This window comes from Pipistrellus hanaki, assembly GCF_964339955.1.
Source record: "Pipistrellus hanaki genome assembly, chromosome: X".
Taxonomy (NCBI): Eukaryota; Metazoa; Chordata; class Mammalia; order Chiroptera; family Vespertilionidae; genus Pipistrellus; species Pipistrellus hanaki.
The window spans coordinates 45,662,307-45,681,112 of NC_140524.1; the positions used below are offsets into that span (position 1 = coordinate 45,662,307).

At 38.5% G+C, this 18,806-nt stretch overlaps 1 protein-coding gene and 1 long non-coding RNA gene across 2 annotated transcripts in view; both read left to right on the forward strand.

The window, feature by feature from the left end:
- The window catches only part of GUCY2F (guanylate cyclase 2F, retinal), a gene marked incomplete at both ends in the record, with an annotated part of 108,828 nt that extends 102,947 nt beyond the window's left edge, over positions 1-5,881 (forward strand). Inside the window, 3 exon segments of the mRNA XM_084870838.1 lie at positions 958-1,099; positions 1,101-1,117; positions 5,769-5,881. Coding sequence (XP_084726964.1) covers positions 958-1,099; positions 1,101-1,117; positions 5,769-5,881 — 272 coding nt within the window.
- LOC311615240 overlaps positions 1-18,806 on the forward strand; it is a 974,758-nt gene that overhangs the window by 676,511 nt on the left and 279,441 nt on the right. The window lies entirely within an intron of this gene.

An 18,806-nucleotide genomic window follows, 5' to 3' on the forward strand; every position in this document is an offset into this window, starting at 1 on the left:
TTCAGATAAATTAGCTATGGCAACCTTAATGCAAGTATAGGAAAAGGGAAATAATGGAGGTGGAAGTCATGAGTACTGCTCTCTAGGAGAACATGGATTTAAGCTGCATCCACACTTAAAATAGCAGAGTCAGATTGGCAGATTTCACAAAAGTCCTTTCAACTTACTTATCTTTTGGATTTACTTGAAAAGCTCCAACTTACTGGTCACCTAAAAAAGTGAGCACATTTCTGTGGGGAAGATAAGGAGCACATATTTTCCTTTATTTACAAGTTTCCAGCTCTAACTGTCTCCTCCAAAGCAGGTGAGGCTTAGTAGTGCTGCCCTTAAGTGTTAGCACTACGAGAGGAGGAGATAGCTGGTAAAAAAAAAAACACAAAACAAAACCATTTCTCATATCCAATGAGACTGATAAACTAATTTTATTATATTATCAAGGCAAAGCAAAAGGAATGAACTCTTCCACCTCCATTATTTCCCTTTTCCTATACTTGCATTAAGGTTGCCATAGCTCATTTATCTGAAATCATTTAGTGAAATGTTTGATGGAGGAGTACCAGTTGCACCTTTTCCTAGGGTGATTCCCCATAGATACCTACAGACAGTCTCAGAAATCTGCCCTTTTCCTTTTCCCAGGAATTGTATGGAGCCTAATAGTGCTCTAAGGCCAGCCAGAAGCCTGCAAAGTACTTCTACTTATTTCAAAATTTTATCTGTGTGGGACCTGACATCAGTATTTTCTAATAAAATTTCTTAAGTGATTCTACTGTGCAGCCAGTCCTGTGAACCACTAACAATCTCCCTTTCCTTCTCACTTTACAAAAAGTACACCTGGTTCCCATCATACCACTTAAATTTTGTGAACACACACACACACACACACACACACACACACACACACACACACACCATAAGTTATTTGCTTGCTAAATCTACTTTCCCCTATTTCCCAGTTAGAGACCATTGGTGATGCTTACATGGTGGTACCAGGCCTCCCAAAGAAGAATAGCAGTAGGCATGCAGCTGAGATTGCAAGCATGTTCCTAGGTATCCTGAGCTCTGTGAGTATCTTCAAAATGCGGCACATGCCAGAGGTGCCAAATATGTCTGCACTCAAGTAACAATGACCAGCTAAAACGAGAGGTGACAATCCCATGTGCCTCAAGGGAAAACTAGAAAAGGGGGGAGATGATATATTTCCCTGATTATTTGTAGCTGGATTATCCAGCTGTCTAGTGCTGCATAAATATTTTAAGCCCATTCAAATTTATTCTCTTCACAGTGGTCAGCATGCTTTTTCAAGATACCAAACCCTTTCAGTCTACTTTCCTTGTTAAAGCCAACATTTCAGTGTTTTACTATATGATACAAGATCTACGTGTATATGTTGTGTTTAGGATAATTCACTTAATTATTTAAAATTTCAACTCCTGAAGTATTTGTCTCCCACACTACTCCCCACTTGTTTGAATATATTCAGGGTCTCCCCTTCATTGTATCCTTCTCATCTACTTTAACAAATTCAATGTTATCTTGACAGATATCTCACTTGATGTCACAGATATCTGGCCTGGTAGTCCTTCTTGCTCTCATCTCCACTTACCTCCTCTTTATCATTGCTTTGCTCTTTTAAGATCCTTTTCTTCCCCCTTTCTTTTCATTCCTTTACTACCATATTTCTTAAAAGAGTGATTGATATTCACTATGCCATTTTGTCAATACCCACTCCCTCTTTAGCTCCTTTGTAATCTGGCTTCAGCCTTCAACACTGTCCCCAGTTTTGTTCTCCTCTTATCTCTGCAGCATTTTATATTCTTGAAAATCCTCCCTAAAAATATTTCCTCAATTGGCTTTTCTAACATGTTTCTCACTTGCCAAATGGCTCTTCTCCATTTCATTTCCTGTCGCTCTTAATTAGTCCTACTCTCTAATTGTGGTTGGTCCCATATTTTTTGCAAAACTCTGAGTTAAGGTCTCCTTTCTCTCTGCCCATTCTAACTTCCAATTCATTCTCTATGCACTGCAACCTGTCTTTCATTTTCTACCATTGTCTGATAATCTCTTCTGTCTCTAGGGTTCTGTCCTTAATCCACTGTTCTCCTTTCCTTATATACTCTTCTGAGTGATCTCATTCATGTCTATTATTTAACTGCACTGTATGCTGATGACTTCCAACTGCACAACTTCAGCACATGTCTTCTTCCGTAAACTTTAGTCTTGCATAGCAAACTTGCAGTTGACATTTCTACCCGAATGTTCTACATGTACCTCAGCCTCAACACACCAAAACATAATGATTTTCTTCCCACATCAACATCCTCTTCTTTCTGTTTTTATTCTCTAATTTCAGTTGGTAGTATCACCAATCATCTTGTTATTTCTGTTAGTCTTGTGAGTCATTATCCTCAACTCCTTCCTCACCCCAACCTTCACCATTAAACCAACTATTAAGTCTTGAATATTTCACCTTTTAAATATTTCTTCAGTATGTTTTATCTCTCCTTGACTCTCACTACTTAGGGATAGGTCACCAGCATCTATTGCCTGGGTCATTGCTATTGCATCTTTTTTGTTCCACTCTTACTTTTTTCTATCCATCCTTCTCATAGTCATCAGCATAATTTACATTTATTTGTCCTTCCATTAGACTATACATTCCTTGATGGTTGGAACCATGTCTTACTCATGTTTATATCTTGAATGCTTATCACTTTGTAAGTGTTCAGTATTTTTCTTTTAAAGAAAAGCTCCCATCTCTCATTTGTCCTTCAGTTTAACATATCCAAAACCCCTTAGCACAGTGGTTCTCAACCTTTCTAATGCCGCAACCCTTTAATACAGTTCCTCATGTTGTGGTGACCCCCAACCATAAAATTATTTTTGTTGCTACTTCATAACTATAATTTTGCTACTGTTATGAATTGTAATGTGAATATCTGTATTTTCTGATGGTTTTAGGCTCTACAGCAGAGGTTCTCCACCTGTGGGTTGCGACTATTGGAAAACACAGATATTTACAATACAACTCATTGACAGTAGCAAAACTATAGTTATGAAGTAGCAACGAAAATAATTTTATGGTTGGGAGTCACCACAACATGAGGAATTTTATTAAAGGGTTGCGGCATTAGAAAGGTTAAGAACCATTGCCTTAGCACATCAATTCTTGGATAATTCACCATTACTTTGAATTCAACCTACCTAAAACTTCAAGTCATGTTTTCCCACAAACCAGCATAAGTTCATTAGCTTATGCCAATTTCCTCATGGTCATCAGTCAGATAGCCAACAAGTCTGTTGGTTCTCCTTTCACAATGTCTCTTTTATCAACTCTTTGCCCTTCCCTTCCTCTATCAGCACCTCCCTTCAAGTACTCACAACATTTTAATTAGATTGCTGCACCTTTCACTTAACAGTTTTCCTTGGTTATACTTTATTTATTTATTTATTTATTTATTTTATTTTTTTTACTTTCAATGCATTCTATATACTGAGATGAAAAAAGAAAAAGAAAAATGTTCATCCTATAATTCCTGCTCAAAGTTACCTAATAGTGCAATGTCCTATAGCTTGTACAAACTAATATCCAACCTTGTTGATAGTTTTTCCCTAGCCACCTGAACTACACAGACTGTTTTCCCTATGAGCTTCCCCAAATTCCATGCTTGATTCCAATCACAAACCTTTGATTCATGTCCCTTTTGTCCTACTTAAATTCTACATACCCATAAAAATTCAGATCAAATTCTGCTTTTTCCACTGGACCCTTCTTAACTGAATCAGATCCTAATAACCACCCTCTCCCCAAACTAGTATAGCACTTCCGCCTGTAGCATTTATCTTGACTCAACCATACATTGTTCTAGGTTGTTAGTTAATTGCTTTCTGTTTGGTTGTCTCTTCTCTTCAATCCTCCTATGTAATAAAGAGGTAATATGCAAATTGGCCATCACACCCTCACACAAGATGGCTTCCCCCATGTGGTCACAAGATGGCTACCACAACATGGCCAGCAGGGTAGGACAGTTGTGGTTGACCAGGCCAGCATGGGCAATCAGGCTAGCAGAAGATGGTAGCTGGGTGTGACCAAGCCTGCTGGGGAGGGAGGGGACCAGTCATCAGGGGAGGGTAGTTAGGGGCAACCAGGCTTGCAGGGGAGGGCAGTTAAGGGTGACTGGGCTGGCAGGGGAGGGCTGTTGTGGACAATCAGGTCAGCAGGGAAGCAGTTAAGTATCGATAAGGCTGACAGCGGAGTGGTTAGGGAGTGATCAGACTGGCAGGCATAAGCAGTTAGGGGCAATCAGGCAGGCAGGCAGGCGAATGGTTGGGAGCCAGCATTCCTGGATTGTCAGACAGTCCCGGAGGGGTCCTAGATTGGAGAAGGTGCAGACTGGGCTGAGGGACACCCTCCCAGTGCACAAATTTCGTGCACTGGGCCTCTAGTTAGACTATAATCTCCTGGAGAACTGAGACTGTGTGTTACATTTCTTTTTTATTCCCCTACGTGCCCAGATCAGGGCTCAGTGAATGCTTTCGAATGGGTGAGAAATGAATTAAAATGGGAAACTTAGGTTTTGTAATTATTATTTTTATTCTTTCTTTCTTTTTTAATTAATTTATTTTTCCTCAACCCTCCATTCCAATCCCCTATCTCCCTCTCATGCTCCCACCCCCCTATTGTCCTTGACCACTGGTTAGGCTCATATGTGTGCACATAAGTCCTTTGGTTGATCTCTTCCTTTTATCCCCACCCTCCCTTTGAGGTCCAACAGTTTGACCCATGGCTCCTTATTAAAAATTAAGGTTTAAAAAGGACTGTTTGAAGCATAAAGACTAATTACTTTTTCTAACTCAGGAAATAACAATAAGACAATGCTGAACAAATTTAATAGAAACAGAGTGGAAAACAGGAAGATAAAGGTGAAGAACTTCCTAGTTACTCCTAGAACTAGGTTTTCAGTATGGTTGTTGAAGTTTTTCAAGTAATGTTCACTCTATGTACACATAACACAGCCATATTAAAATATAAGAACAAAAAACATTCTAAGGGCAAATAGAAAATATTCGTGGGCTATCTATATATACTGCTTTTCTGTGCTCCTAATACAAATGACTGAACGTCAACTCCACTTCTTTTTGGATTTTAAAACTTTCTTAGTAATAATTGTCTTGTTAAACACAGTTTGAGAGACATATAGCTCTATGGCACGTGTGTCAAACACAAGGCCCGCGGGCCAAATCCAGCCCGCCAGGCCTTGCAATGTGGCCCGCACCGCGCTGTCATCACTGCACTCCGCTGTCAGTTTATGACATTGTCAGTTTATGACTGTTCAGTAAACCATTCGGCCCACGATTTAGGCTGGATTTTAGATTTTGGCCCCTTCTCTGATTGAGTTCGACACCCCTACTCTATGGCATTCCTACTTCCAATACTAAGGCACAAGGGAGTGTCCAATTTTTTCCTTGCAACAAATATGTTTGGATCCTGAGTCCCTGCCCATTCTTTCTGGCTTGGGTTTGATACTTATTTGTCCCTGTTGACAAATATAAGCATCTTGGGTATAACTATTGCTTGGAACAAAGCTATAAATCAGAAAGGTAGTCATGTCTGCATCGTTATAAACTTGCTTCTCATTGGTCAAAGAATTCATTGCTCATTATAAGATTTCCTTCAGATTATCAGAGCTATTTGGTGGCAACTTTATTCTTTTATGAAGCATTGAATGCATACCTGTTGTCTGTAATCCCAACTGCCTGCTACTTTGTAGGGCCAGTTGTTGCTGGAGTGATAGACCTCACCATGTCCAGATATTGCTTATTCAGAGATACTGTGAACACAGCTTCTCAAATGGAATCAACAGGGTTATGTGAATACCTATAGTAAGGTGGATGGGATAGTAAATTTTAAAAATTTATTTATTGATTAAGGTATCACAGATTTGTCCTCATCCCCCCATTCTCATCCCAACCCCCTCCCCACGTATGCCCCACTCCCCTGTTGTCCATGACTACTTGTTAGGCTTATATGCATGTATGATATATAAGTCCTTTGGTTGATCTTTGCCCTTTTCCCCCACCCTCCCCTACCTTCTCTCTGAGGTTTGAGAGTCTTATCAATGCTTCCCTCTCTCTGGGTCTGTTTTGTCCATCAGTTTATGTTGTTCATTATTACCCCTAGATAAGTGAGATCACGTGATACAAGAAATATACTTATAAGAACCAAAAATGAGAGGAGATCCAAGATGGAGGCTTAGGTAAACACACCTAAACTGCTGCTGTGCATAACAATTTCAAAACTACAACTAAAAACAGAATGTCTATCACCCAGAACCATGGGAAAATTGGCTGAAAGGAATCTCTACAACTAGATTGAAAAAGAAAGGAGCATTCAGGGCACAAAAGCTAAAAAACTGAGATACAGGGGCGCGAGTGCAATATGGGAAGGCAGCGGATCCCAGCTGGTGGAGGGCATTGCTTTCTTCAACCTAAAGAGAGAAAAGCTCCCAATCTCTCTGAAATCCAGTTTCTGAGGAGAAGCTAGGATGTCTGCCGTTGGATCAGAAAAAAAGGGTGGCTTGCTTGCAGAGCTGCATGCAAGAATAATTGTTTGCTGTGCTGGGGAGTGAGATGTGGGGACAAGGTCAGAGAGTCAGAGAAGGCTAACTGGAAGCTATTGCTGTTTGCCATGCCGAAGCCTAGAGATGTCCTGAGACTCCGTCCTGAGACTCTGCCCTGGCACTCTGCCCCTCACAATCTACAAACACACCCAAGCTCCAAGCAGTGACTTTTGCATATGAATGGCCTTCTCTATTGCAGTTTAACCTAGCAAACTTGCAACCTGGTGCAGATAGCTCCGAAGCTTCCAAGCTCCAAGCAGGGAGGAGAGGACTATGGTTCTCACTGCTGCTCCTGCAGGGTGGCCTCAGACAGTAGCTGAACTGCACCCCATTGGAGATCCAGAAGCTAATGTATCTAGTGGTCAGTGTGAGACAACATCAAATTTCAACTGTTCACATCCATAAGTGACACATTCAAGAGGCAGACTCAGTGAGCACCAAAGCCCTACGGGAAAAATTCCTCCCCCATAAACGTGTCTCCAGCACAGCAATTCTTCCATTATAGACACAGCGAGTCCTCACAGCCAATTGGCCTAGAGGTCAATTCCTCCCAGTGACATCAACAACAATCAAGACTTAACTACAACAAGGGTGTACACACAGTCCACAAAGGGGTGTACCAAGAGTGTCCACATCAGGCAACTGGGAGGCTGACCCATTGAATCATATAAGACACCCAGGCCCACAAAGCTACCCTACCAACTCAGGGGAGCAGCGAAAATGCAGAGAAAAGGAAGGAGATCTCAAACAAAAGAAATGGAGTAGAACAAAAGACTGGATATAGAGTTCAAAACCACGGTTATAATGTTTTTAAAGAATTTCCTAGAAAAGGCTGATAAATTTAATGAGACCATCGAGAATATGAAAAAGAAATTAAACCAACTAGAAATTAAACATACAATGACTGAAATAAAAAATTTACAGAGACCCAACAGCAGATTAGAAGAATGCAAGAATCAAGTCAAAGATTTGGAATACAAAGAGGCAAAGGACACTCTTCTGGAGAAGCAAGAAAAGAAGAGAATCCAGAAAGTTGAAGATAGTGTAAGAAACCTCTGGGACAACTTCAAGCATACCAACATCAGAGTTATGGGGGTGCCAGAAGAAGAGAGAGAACAAGATACTGAAAACCTATTTGAAGAAATAATGACAGAAAACTTCCCCCACCTAGTGAAAGAAATAGACTTTCAATTTTAGGAAGTGCACAGAACCCCAAACAAAAGGAATCCAAAGAGGACCACACCAAGACACATGATAATTAAAATGCCAAGAACGAAAGACAAAGTGAGAATATTAAAAGGAGCAAGAAAAAAACAGTTACCTACAAAGGAGCACCCATAAAATTGTCAGCTGATTTCTCAGAAACTATGCAGGCCAGATGGGAGTGGCAAGAAATATTCAAGGTGATGAATAGCAAGAACCTACAATCAAGATTACTCTACCCAGCAAAGTTATCATTCAGAATTGAAGGACAGATAAAAATCTTCACAGATCAGAAAAAGCTAAAGGAGTATATCACCACCAAACCAGTATTATATGAAATGCTAAAAGGTGTTCTTTAAAAAAAGAAAAAAGTAAAGATAAAAATTATGAACAATAAATACATATCTATCAACAAGTGAATCTAAAAGTCAAGTGAATTAAAAATCTGAGGAACAAAATAAACTGGTGAATATAATAAAATCTGGGGCATAGAATGGGGGGGATTTATAAATCTCAAGGGGAAAAGGGTGTGGGGTGCAGGAAGAGACTGGACAAAAATCATATACCTATGGATAAGGACAGCGGAGGAGGGGGTAAGGGTAGATGGTGGAGTGGGGACCAGGTGGAAGGGAGATATGGGAGGAGGGGAGTAGAAGGAGAAACAATTGTAATAATCTGAACAATAAAGATTCATTTTAAAAAATAAAAAAAAGGAACCGAAAATGAGACAAGCAATAATGGTTATGCTGGGAGGCAAATGAATCAGTCTGTAGTGAGTTTCTTTCTGGGCCAACAGTTCTTTTGAGTCCCAATTTCAATGTCAAACAGTTCCTTATGTGTACATGTCAGCAATGATGTTTCAGTTCTGGATGGTGGACAAATGGTGGTGTTGCAGATCCGATCCTCTCTGGTTTGGTCCTGGGCAACCTGCAGTGATGCACAGCTGATGACTGCTAGTATGGCAAGGTGTTCTCAGCATCTTCCATTTCTGGACTATTTCTCTTCATGGCTGGAGCAGTCCTGTCAATTTCTCTCTGTTGCAGGAATCCATATGGTATTGGAGTTGTTTTCTAAAAATATACATATTCTCAACCAAAAGTTAATAAAGGAATATTTTCTATAAATTTGACTTGGGATATTTTTTCATTTTTTTGCCCAATTTTCCTTTGGCTTGTTTTGACACCATGTGCGTTTTTCATGGGAGTCTTGCTGTTAGCATTACAAATGAAAACTAAATTTCTTAAGTAAAAATTTTCTAGATGTAATTTACTTACAGGATATTTTTCCTTACATGATATTCTTCTATTCCCATTTTTATTTAAATATTAGGAGACTTTTGGAAATTTTATAATGTAGTCTTGATAGCTTTTAAATTTTAATTTTTGCACTAGAGTATGACTGCTATAAGTCCATTACATGTTACATATGTTTACCATGAGATGAACTACCAATAAAAATTTTAGTTAACACTTTAGGAACAGCTTTTTGTCCAGTACCAGTAATTTTTCTAAAATATTCGCTTGTTTCAATTAGCCAATTTAAATTTGTCTGAAAACTTGACTACTATTTGGGATAGTAATCTTTTTCTTTTGAGAAAGTAATTCTTCCTTAAGAGAGCAGGAAGAGAGCAGGGTACTTGATGTTTTGAAGAAAAATAAAATAATTTGAGAAGATTAAGAAGATTTAACACATGGTGTGTAATGGCAAAACAGTAGGGGGTGATGTTGGATTGAACATGTATCTTTCTTGTTCTAGAAATGAAACTATAGCTAAGTGACACTGAAGCAGCAAATATTTTATCAAAACAAGTAAAAAAAATATTTGGTAAAGAAAAAAAATTTCCAACTTGATGTGTTTAGGGAAATCATGTTGAAAAAAAGAAATAACTAAGGAACTGACATGTTTAGTTTCTCAACTAGTTTATGGAGACATACCCAGAGCTAGCTGCTGTTTGCTGCTCTGGTTCTCCTTTGGAACTAATAGGACCCCAGGAGTTCTGGATTAATAAAATAGCTCCCTTGAATTTAGATACCAATAATCCCCCAACCTAAGGAGTTTGGGATTCTGAAATAATTAATTCTAATTTGCTTGTATATGAAACCATTAGCTTCTATCAAAATATCCACTGTGTCCATGATACCACTCCTTTGAGAAGAAAACTATACAAACTATTAAGACATCTGTCTGTTGCCAGCAACTCTTTCTTGCTTATGTACTGCTACTACTAAGGCAGTATCTGAATCACGATATGCTTTTACGTATATCCTGGTTGAGAAGAGATTTGTTCATGCTAGTATAAGAAAATAATAAAATTTATAGATACTTTTTATAGTTTTTATACTTAAAAAACATAGGCCCTTAGTAGCCCTGGCTTTGGTAGTTACCAGGTAACACAGCTCGTCTTAAATTTCAGCAATATATGCAAACTAGTCCCTGATAATATGGTGGCATATATAATAGTGGGTGGTGCCTTGTCTGATCCCATTCCTCATCACTCATATGAAGAAATAGGCTTGCACAATGGCTCTAGTCTTAGTCAATCTAGCCTATGCAGCCATGATTAAGGATGCAGCATGGAATTTAGAAGCTGTTGTCAGAATAAATTTTCTGACATCTGGGAAAGTCTTCAAACTCTATAGACATGGCTGAGGCCATGGACACAGTCTTACAAAAACTGCTATATACATATGACTTTGCTTTTGAAGTGCATCTCAAGATTAAGTGAAATTGATCATGGAGCTGCAATGCAGATTTGGCACAATTTATTGGACTAATGTAAGCTTGTAGAAGACTAAAGTCATATTCTGGTCTGCACCTAGGAAACTCCACACATTTCACATAGAATATATAGAGCTGAGAGCAGAAATTTAATTTTCAGATTTAGGCAGCATCTTGTTTATTGATGAGCTGGGAAGAAGAAAATGGAATGAATACAGCAGGTGTTTAACACTGACTATGCAAAGAAGGCATTAGGAGGGATACAAAGAAGTATACACATGTGATCTTTGCACTGAAAGATCTAGTTAATATGCTTTTTTTGGAAGCTAATAACTAACTTAAACATGGCTTTAAAATCTATACTTGACTGAATGTCTGTAAAGTGGTATCTCTAACCTCATATTGGATATTAGACTGGGGCATGTCACAGGTCTATTAAAGTCATTTCATCAATACCTCCTTTGTGTGCAGTTGTATCCATTAATTCTGGAATGGAAGTGATTAATGACATAGCCCTGGAGTGATCCCCTTGGCACACAAGTAGATGATGTTCTCTCTCTTATGAGCTGTGTGTTCCTTGCCAGTGGGATTACTTTAGTAAAAGGTTCCCTGAAAACCAGATGCTAGTGAAATGGCACACATAGGGCTGGCTAGGAACACACTAATTGCTTATATGACTTTTAGGCATAAGACTACCCTTTTTGAACAATTTTCCTGGGTGGCCATGAGTTAGTGAGGAAGACATCAACAACAGTAGTGACATGTCAAAAAAGGAAAGTCATTTAGAGTAAACATACCAGAATTTTTTTTCCAATACTTTTCAGCCATGCCTTCCTACTTAGATTATACTAAGCTTGTAAAAGAATTATCTTCTCAAATGTGCATGAGAATAAATCTTGGACTTTTATTTAAGACTCAACTTGAACAAGGTTTTACTTTATAGGACAGCAGTTTTCAGGAAGGCTAAGGAATCTGCTTTAGTTAATAAATGATTTTTCTTTATCAAGAAAAATACATAGTTTCCAAAAATTTTTTTTTAGTTTCCCATATAAAGCTCTTATCCCAGGTTAGGATCCTTAGTTGAAAAATAATACATTCATATGTATACACAGCTAGATAAACCTACTCAAAGGTCAACTATAAATATGTAGTAGGCACAAAATGTTATGAGAGGTCTTGAGTCACTTCTTATTGATTTTTAAAATTTTATATGCAGAAATATTGAAAAATGGTTGTATGGATGTATATTGAAAAGTCAGTCACTTTTTCGTCTCTTAAGTAGGATATGTAAACCTTGGAAGTTCAACCTTGGCAGCAGCCTGTGAGAGACTCCTTTAAGCCTCATATCCTTTAGAGGAGATCACATATCAGCTAAAAGCACAGCAGTGGTTGCTGGTTTCTCCACCTCAACCTTCAAATTAAATTTTATGTCAGTTCCTTAGTTATTTCTTTTTTCAACATGATTGCATGGTCTTTCATCTGAGATGGTATCTAGGAGCTAAAAGATGCTATAATCTTATTTGGGCCTGGTGAGGAAGGCCATAATTCCCCCTTCCTCCTATGAAATACTAACTAATGCTCTCTCTCAGGGCCCAGCTTGTGTTGCTCAGTGGTTGAGGGTTGACTCATGCACCAGGAGGTCACTGGTTTGATTCCTGGTCAAAGCATACGCACAGATTGCAGGCTTGATCCCCAGTAGGAGTGTGCAGGAGGCAGCTGATCAATTTTTCTCTCTCATTATTGACATCTCTATTCCTAGACCATGCTCTGTCTCCTCGTACCCCTCAAGGAAAGCTTTGTTCTAACCATTTCTCTCGGATCCAGGGCTGCTGGGTGGTCTGGGGCAGGAGGGAAGAATGGAAGTGGAGCAGGGCAGGGCAGAAAGAAGTATGGGGTAGAAGACAGGAGGGGTAAGGGAGGGAGAGGGTGAAATCTGTGTGTGAACCTCAGCCACCAGTGCTCCTATCCTACAGGTGGCATTTATTTAGAAATAATTTAGGACACTCTCTCTGCCCTTAGGGCTGAGTCCATCCCTTAGCCTTCCTGGGTTCTCTGTGGCTGTCTGTCTCACCCTGTGCATCTCTCTCCCTGCTCCTTACTCTCTGATCCTGTTTGCTCATTCCCCATGTCTCACTGGGCCTTTTGTCTCTGTTTCTCATCGTATCTCTGCCCGTGGAGAATACCCTTGCTTCCCCTGCAAAGGAACACAAATCAGCAGAATCCGCCTTTTCAATAAAAAATGACAAGTGGGAAACAGAGTGAATTAAAAAACATTAACTTAAAAACAATCCATGTGTCTGAAAATATGTTCCAAATGGCAACACTTCAGCGGGAGTAGCAGGGGTGTATTGGCCACATGTCTGGAGCCTCAGACACAAAGTGTAGGGGGCTCAGCATCTCGCTATGGACGGCAGGGTCTGGGGAAGGGACTTAGTCTATGCTCAACCTTGAGGATCCCCTTATTCCTGATTCCATAGACCCTTTCCCCTGTTCTGGCATCTGCTAGTCCCTCTTACTCCCGCAGTACCTTCAAACCTTCCTATGCTGACCCCAACTCTCCTTCTGCATCAGCCCTCCCCCCGCCACACACACAGATTTCACCCTCTCCCTCCCCTTCCCCTCCTGTCTTCTCCCCATACTTGGTTATTGAGGTGGCAGGGGACTCCTGAAAAAGAGAGACTTAAAGGGAGATACAAAGACAGAAGAATAGAGGCACTCCAGGGAAAAGGAAGAAGCAATAAGAAGGAAATGATAGAAAGTAGGACCCCCCCCCAAAAAAAAAGGAAGGGAGAGAAGGTGAGATCCTTTCTATCTCTGTGTCCCCCACCTCCACAGCAGAGGACAGGTATTAGACATTACATAGTAGGGACTGGGGGATTCTTTCCCCAATAAGACTATATCACCAGCACACTTCAGAAATTCTGATTCAGTATTTCCACTCCTCATCCACTGAAAACAAGAATTGCTCTAGTAACATGGGTCAGAAACACCACATTTGATGGCCAGCTAGGTGTGATTTCAAAGCTAAAAATATCTTCTTCCAACTGGTTTGCATTTTCAATTCCTTCATCAGAGTCTCTTTTCTTGGCCTCAAAGCTTGGATCTAATAATACTGTTCACCCCCCACCCCCATCCCATCCCATCTTCTTCATTGGACTGATGGCACTTTAAGATGCTTCCCTTAGTGGAATCTAAGATGTAGATTGTATTAGGTAAGAAGAGAGAACATACAAAAGTTGAGTAATTGGATGGGTACAAATAAAGAGACCAAAGAAGGGGAGCTGAAGTAGCTTGGGGGAGGACCCATTTAGAGATGTGAAGCTCAGCCTCTCTGGGGACTTGTCCAACTGCCCATTCCAATCCCCACTTGTACTATGCTGATAACAAATCATTTTTTGATATTTCTTTCTGATGATGTCATCATATTACTTCTTTTCTTACATTATTCCCTGATAAGTTTGAAGCTCCTTGCTGAGATGTGTGTGTGTGTGTGTGTGTGTGTGTGTGTGTGTGTGTGTGTGTTGGCTTATAATTTGTATTTACCAGGGCCTCAGAAGAAGTAGCTCAGAAGAAGATTTACTCAAATGATTGCTCTCAGCCAATTTATGTTGTTGTTGAGGTAGATAGCCACTTGCCATCTCCTCCTGCTTAGCAACCCCAAGTAAAATAAGAAACAAGTGCATAACTGAAAGCTGTCTACAACCTAAACAGATCCATGCAAAATATCTGACCTTTTGTCTGAATTCAGGGGCTAAGTAATATTTGTTTCTCAGGCCCCTAAGAAGTAGTCTGTTTTACTTATGATTTCTCTTTTCTCTCAACCTTTTCCCTCCCACCCTCAGTTCTTAACAAACATGAACATGCATACATGTAAGAATGTGCACAAAAACACACACCAGTAATTGAGCTAAGAAATAATAACATTTGTATTGACAGAGTCCTGAGGATCATAAGAGCTGGTCTGTATTTTCTGTCTCATCAATGACTCATGTGAAAATGTACAAGAAACCACATCCTCTCTGTGCTTTCATTTCTCCACATAAAAGCCTGTTCTGGCCTGTGATTATCAAGAAACTCATTTATTACAAACTTAAAAATTCCCAACAGTTGATTTTTGGCCTTTAAACTGGCCCCTTGATTCCAGTTTGTTGGAAAATCTATATAGTATAGAGGCAAGAACAATAAAAATTTGGAACTTAAGATGTTAACTAGAATTATTGTGATGACCATTTCATAATATATACAAATATTGAATAATTCTGTTGTACTCCTGAAAGTAATATAACCATTGCATGCCAATTATAGTATAATAAAATTAGCAAAGTCATAGTGAAAAATTAAATTTGTGGTCTAGTAGAATTAGGTCCAAGTGCCAGCTATGCCTGCTTATTGACAAGACATTCAATCTCCATGAACCTTAGTGAACCCATTTGCAGAATGAGGTTAATAATAAACCTATTTTTCAGAGGTTTAGTGAGGATTAAAGACAGGAGATGCCAAACTGTCTTAAAAGTTTCAGACAAAAGTAAGATAATATTATTGGAGGAGTGTCTCTGGGACTGCTTAGAGATGATTTTTGAGTAAAAGAGTTTGCTTTAGGCTTTAGTTGTTATGTACTTGTCCCCCCCAACCTCTCTCTCTTCAACAGAATTTTGGAAGGGGGGTGGGTAAAAAGAGAACTAGCATTTTAAGACGTTTTCTGGATGGGCTCCAAAACCTCAGAGAGCCCATAGAACTCACCTTAATACTCTTTTTCCCAATTGAAGTTACTGGGATGGCATTGGTTAATAAAATTATATAGGTTTCAGGTATGCAATTCTATAATACATCATCTACATATTGCACTGTGTATTCATCACCTCAATTCAAGTCTCCTTCCATCACCATTTATCACTCCTTTACTATATTCTACCTCCCCTCCCCTACTGTTCTTTCCCTCTGGTAATCATCATGCTGTTGACTATGACTATGAGGTGTTTTTTTTTTTTTCTTCTTTACTTAATCCCTTCACTTTTTTCACCCAGCCCCTCACTCACTTCCCCTCTGACAGCTATCAGTTTGCTCTCTGTACCTATAAGTCTGTTTCTATTTTGTTCATAGATTCCACATATAAGTAAAATCATAAGGTACTTGTCTATCACTGACTGGCTTATTTCACTTAGTATAATACTCTCCAGGTCCATCCATACTATGAAAAAGGGCAAGATTTCCTTTTTTTTTAACAGCCAAGTAGTATTCCACTGTGTACATGTACCAGGCTTTTTTTTTTTTTTAACTGTTTACACTATTACAAATATACCCATGTCTCCCCTCTTGCACACCTCCCCTTTACCCATCCTTTCCCCTCCCCTCACCCCCCCCCAGGCCATCACCACACTATTGTCTGTGTCTATGGGCTATGCATATATATTCCTTGGCTAATCCCTTCACCTTCTTTCATCCAGTGCCCCCTTTCCCACTTCCCTCTGACAGCTGTCAGTCTGTTACTTGTATCCATGCCTCTGTTTTTATTTTGTTCATCAGTTATTTTATTCATTACATTCCTCATAAAAGTGAGATCATATGATATTTGTCTTTCACTGACTGGCTTTTTAGCCACTCATCTACTGATGCTCACTTGGGATGCTTCCAGATCTTGGCTACTGTAAATTACACTGCAATGAATGTAGGAGTGCATGCAATCTTTGAATTAGTGTTTCATATTTCTTTGGATATATTCCCAGAAGTGGAATCACTGGGTCATAAGGCAGTTCCATTTTTAATTTTTTGAGGAAACTCCATACTGCTTTCCACAGTGGCTGCAACAATTTGCATTCCGACCAACAGTGCATAAGGGTTCCCTTTTCTCTACATCTTTGTTGATTTATTTATGATAGCCATTATAGCAGGTGTGATGTGATATCTTATTGTGATTTTAATTTACATTGCTCTGATTATTAGTGATGTTGAGCATATTTTCATATGTCTATTGACCATCTGTATATCCTCTTTGGAGAAGTGTCTATTTAGGTCCATTACCCATTTTTTTAAAAAAATATATTTTATTGATTTTGTACAGAAAGGAAGGGAGAGAGATAGAGAGTCAGAAACATCGATGAGAGAGAGTCATCGATCAGCTGCCTCTTGCACACCCCCTACTGGGGATATGCCCGCAACCAAGGTACATGCCCTTGACCGGAATCGAACCCGGGACCTTTCAGTCCCCAAGCCGACGCTCTATCCATTGAGCCAAACCGGTCCCGGCCATTACCCATTTTTTAATTGGATTGCTTGTTTTTGGTATTGAGGTTTATTAGTTCTTAATAAATTTTAGCTATTAACCCCTTATTAGATGTATCATTGTTGAATATGTTCCCTCATTCAGTGGGTATTTTTTTCACTTTGTTGATGGTTTCCTTTGCTGTGCAAAAACATTTCAATTTTATGTAGTCCCGTTTGTTTATTTTTCTTGTTTCCCTGGCCTGAGGAGATATATCATAAAAAATATTGCTACAATAAATGTCTGAGATTTTGCTGCCTGTGTTTCCTTCTATGTTTTTTAATGAGTTTGAATCTAAATTTAAGTATTTAATCCATTTTGAATTTTCTTGTGTATAGTGTAAGAAGGTAGTCTGGTTGTATTTTATTTTTTGCATGTATCTATCCAATTATCCAACACCATTTATTGACTAAACTATTTTTGCTCCATTTTATGTTCTTGCCTTCTTTGTCAAATATTAATTGACCATAAAGTCATGGGTTTATTTCTGAACTCTCTATTCCATCCATAAATCTGCATGTTCATTTTATGGCAGTTCCATTCTCTTTTGATTACTATGGGCTTGTAGTATAATTTGATATCTGGTAGCATGACTTCCTCGACTTTTTTCTGCTTCTTCAAGATTGATGTGACGATTTGGGATCTTCTGTGTTTCCATATAACTTTTTGGAACATTTGTTCTAATTCTGTGAAATATGCCATTGGTAACTTGATAGAAATTGCGCTGAATGTATAGATTGTTTTGGGTAATATGAACATATTTATGATGTGGATTTATTCTATTCATGAACACAGTATGTGCTTCCACTTATTTGTGTTTTCTTCAATTTCTTTCTTTGGTGTCTTATAATTTTCTGAATACAGGTCTTTTACATCCCTGGTTAAATGTATTTTTATCCAATTGTAACTGGGTCTGTTTTCTTAATTTCCCTTTCTGATAGTTCATTATTGGTGCATAAAAATGCAACTGATTTCTGGACATATAAATTACACATAATTTATTGAATTCATTTATTAGTACTGATAGTTTTTTGGTTGGATCTTTAGGGATAGATAGATAGATAGATATATAGATATATAGGTATATTCTCAAGTCATCTGCAAATAATGACAGTTTTACTTCTGCCTTTACAATTTGGATGCCTTTTATTTATTCTTCTTTTCTGATTGTTCTGGCTAGGACTTCTAATACTATGTTGAATAAGAGTGGTAAAAGTGGACATCCCTGTCTTGTTCCTTATCTTAAGGAACTGATTTAGTTTGTGCCCACTGAGTTGGCTATGGGTTTGCCATATATGGCCTTTATTCTGTTGGGATATGTTCCCTCTATTACTACTTTGCTAAGAATTTTTATCATACATGGGTGCTGAATATTATCAAATACTTTTTCTGAAGCTAAGGATAATATGATTTTTATCCTTATTTTTATTCATTTGGTATATCATATATTGATTTGCAGATATTGTACCAACCTTGCATTCGCAGAATAATAATCATAGTGTGTAAGATTTTCATTGTATTGCTGGATATGGTTTGCTAATATTTTCTTGAAGATTTTAGCATCTATGTCCATCAGGTACATTGTCCTATAATCTTCTTTCCTTTTAGTGTCTTTTCTGGTTTTAGAATTACGATAATGCTATCCTTATATAATAAGCTTCAGAGTCTTCTTCCTTTTGAAATTTTTGGAAAAGTTGGAAAAGGATAGGTGTTAATTCTTGTCTGAATGTTTGGTAAAATTCCTGTGAAGTCATTAGATCCTAGAATTTTGTTTGTTTAGAGTGTTTTGATTATGGCTTCAAATTCATTAGTTGTTATCTCCCTATTTAGATTTTCTGATTCTTAACAATTCAATTTTGGAAGATTGTGTGTTTCTAGAAATGTATCCATTTTGTCCAGATTGTCTAATATGTTGGTATACAATTGTTTGTAATATTTTCTTACAATCTTTTGAATTTCTTTGGTGTCAGTTTTTTGTTTTTCTCTTTCATTTATGATTTTATTTATTT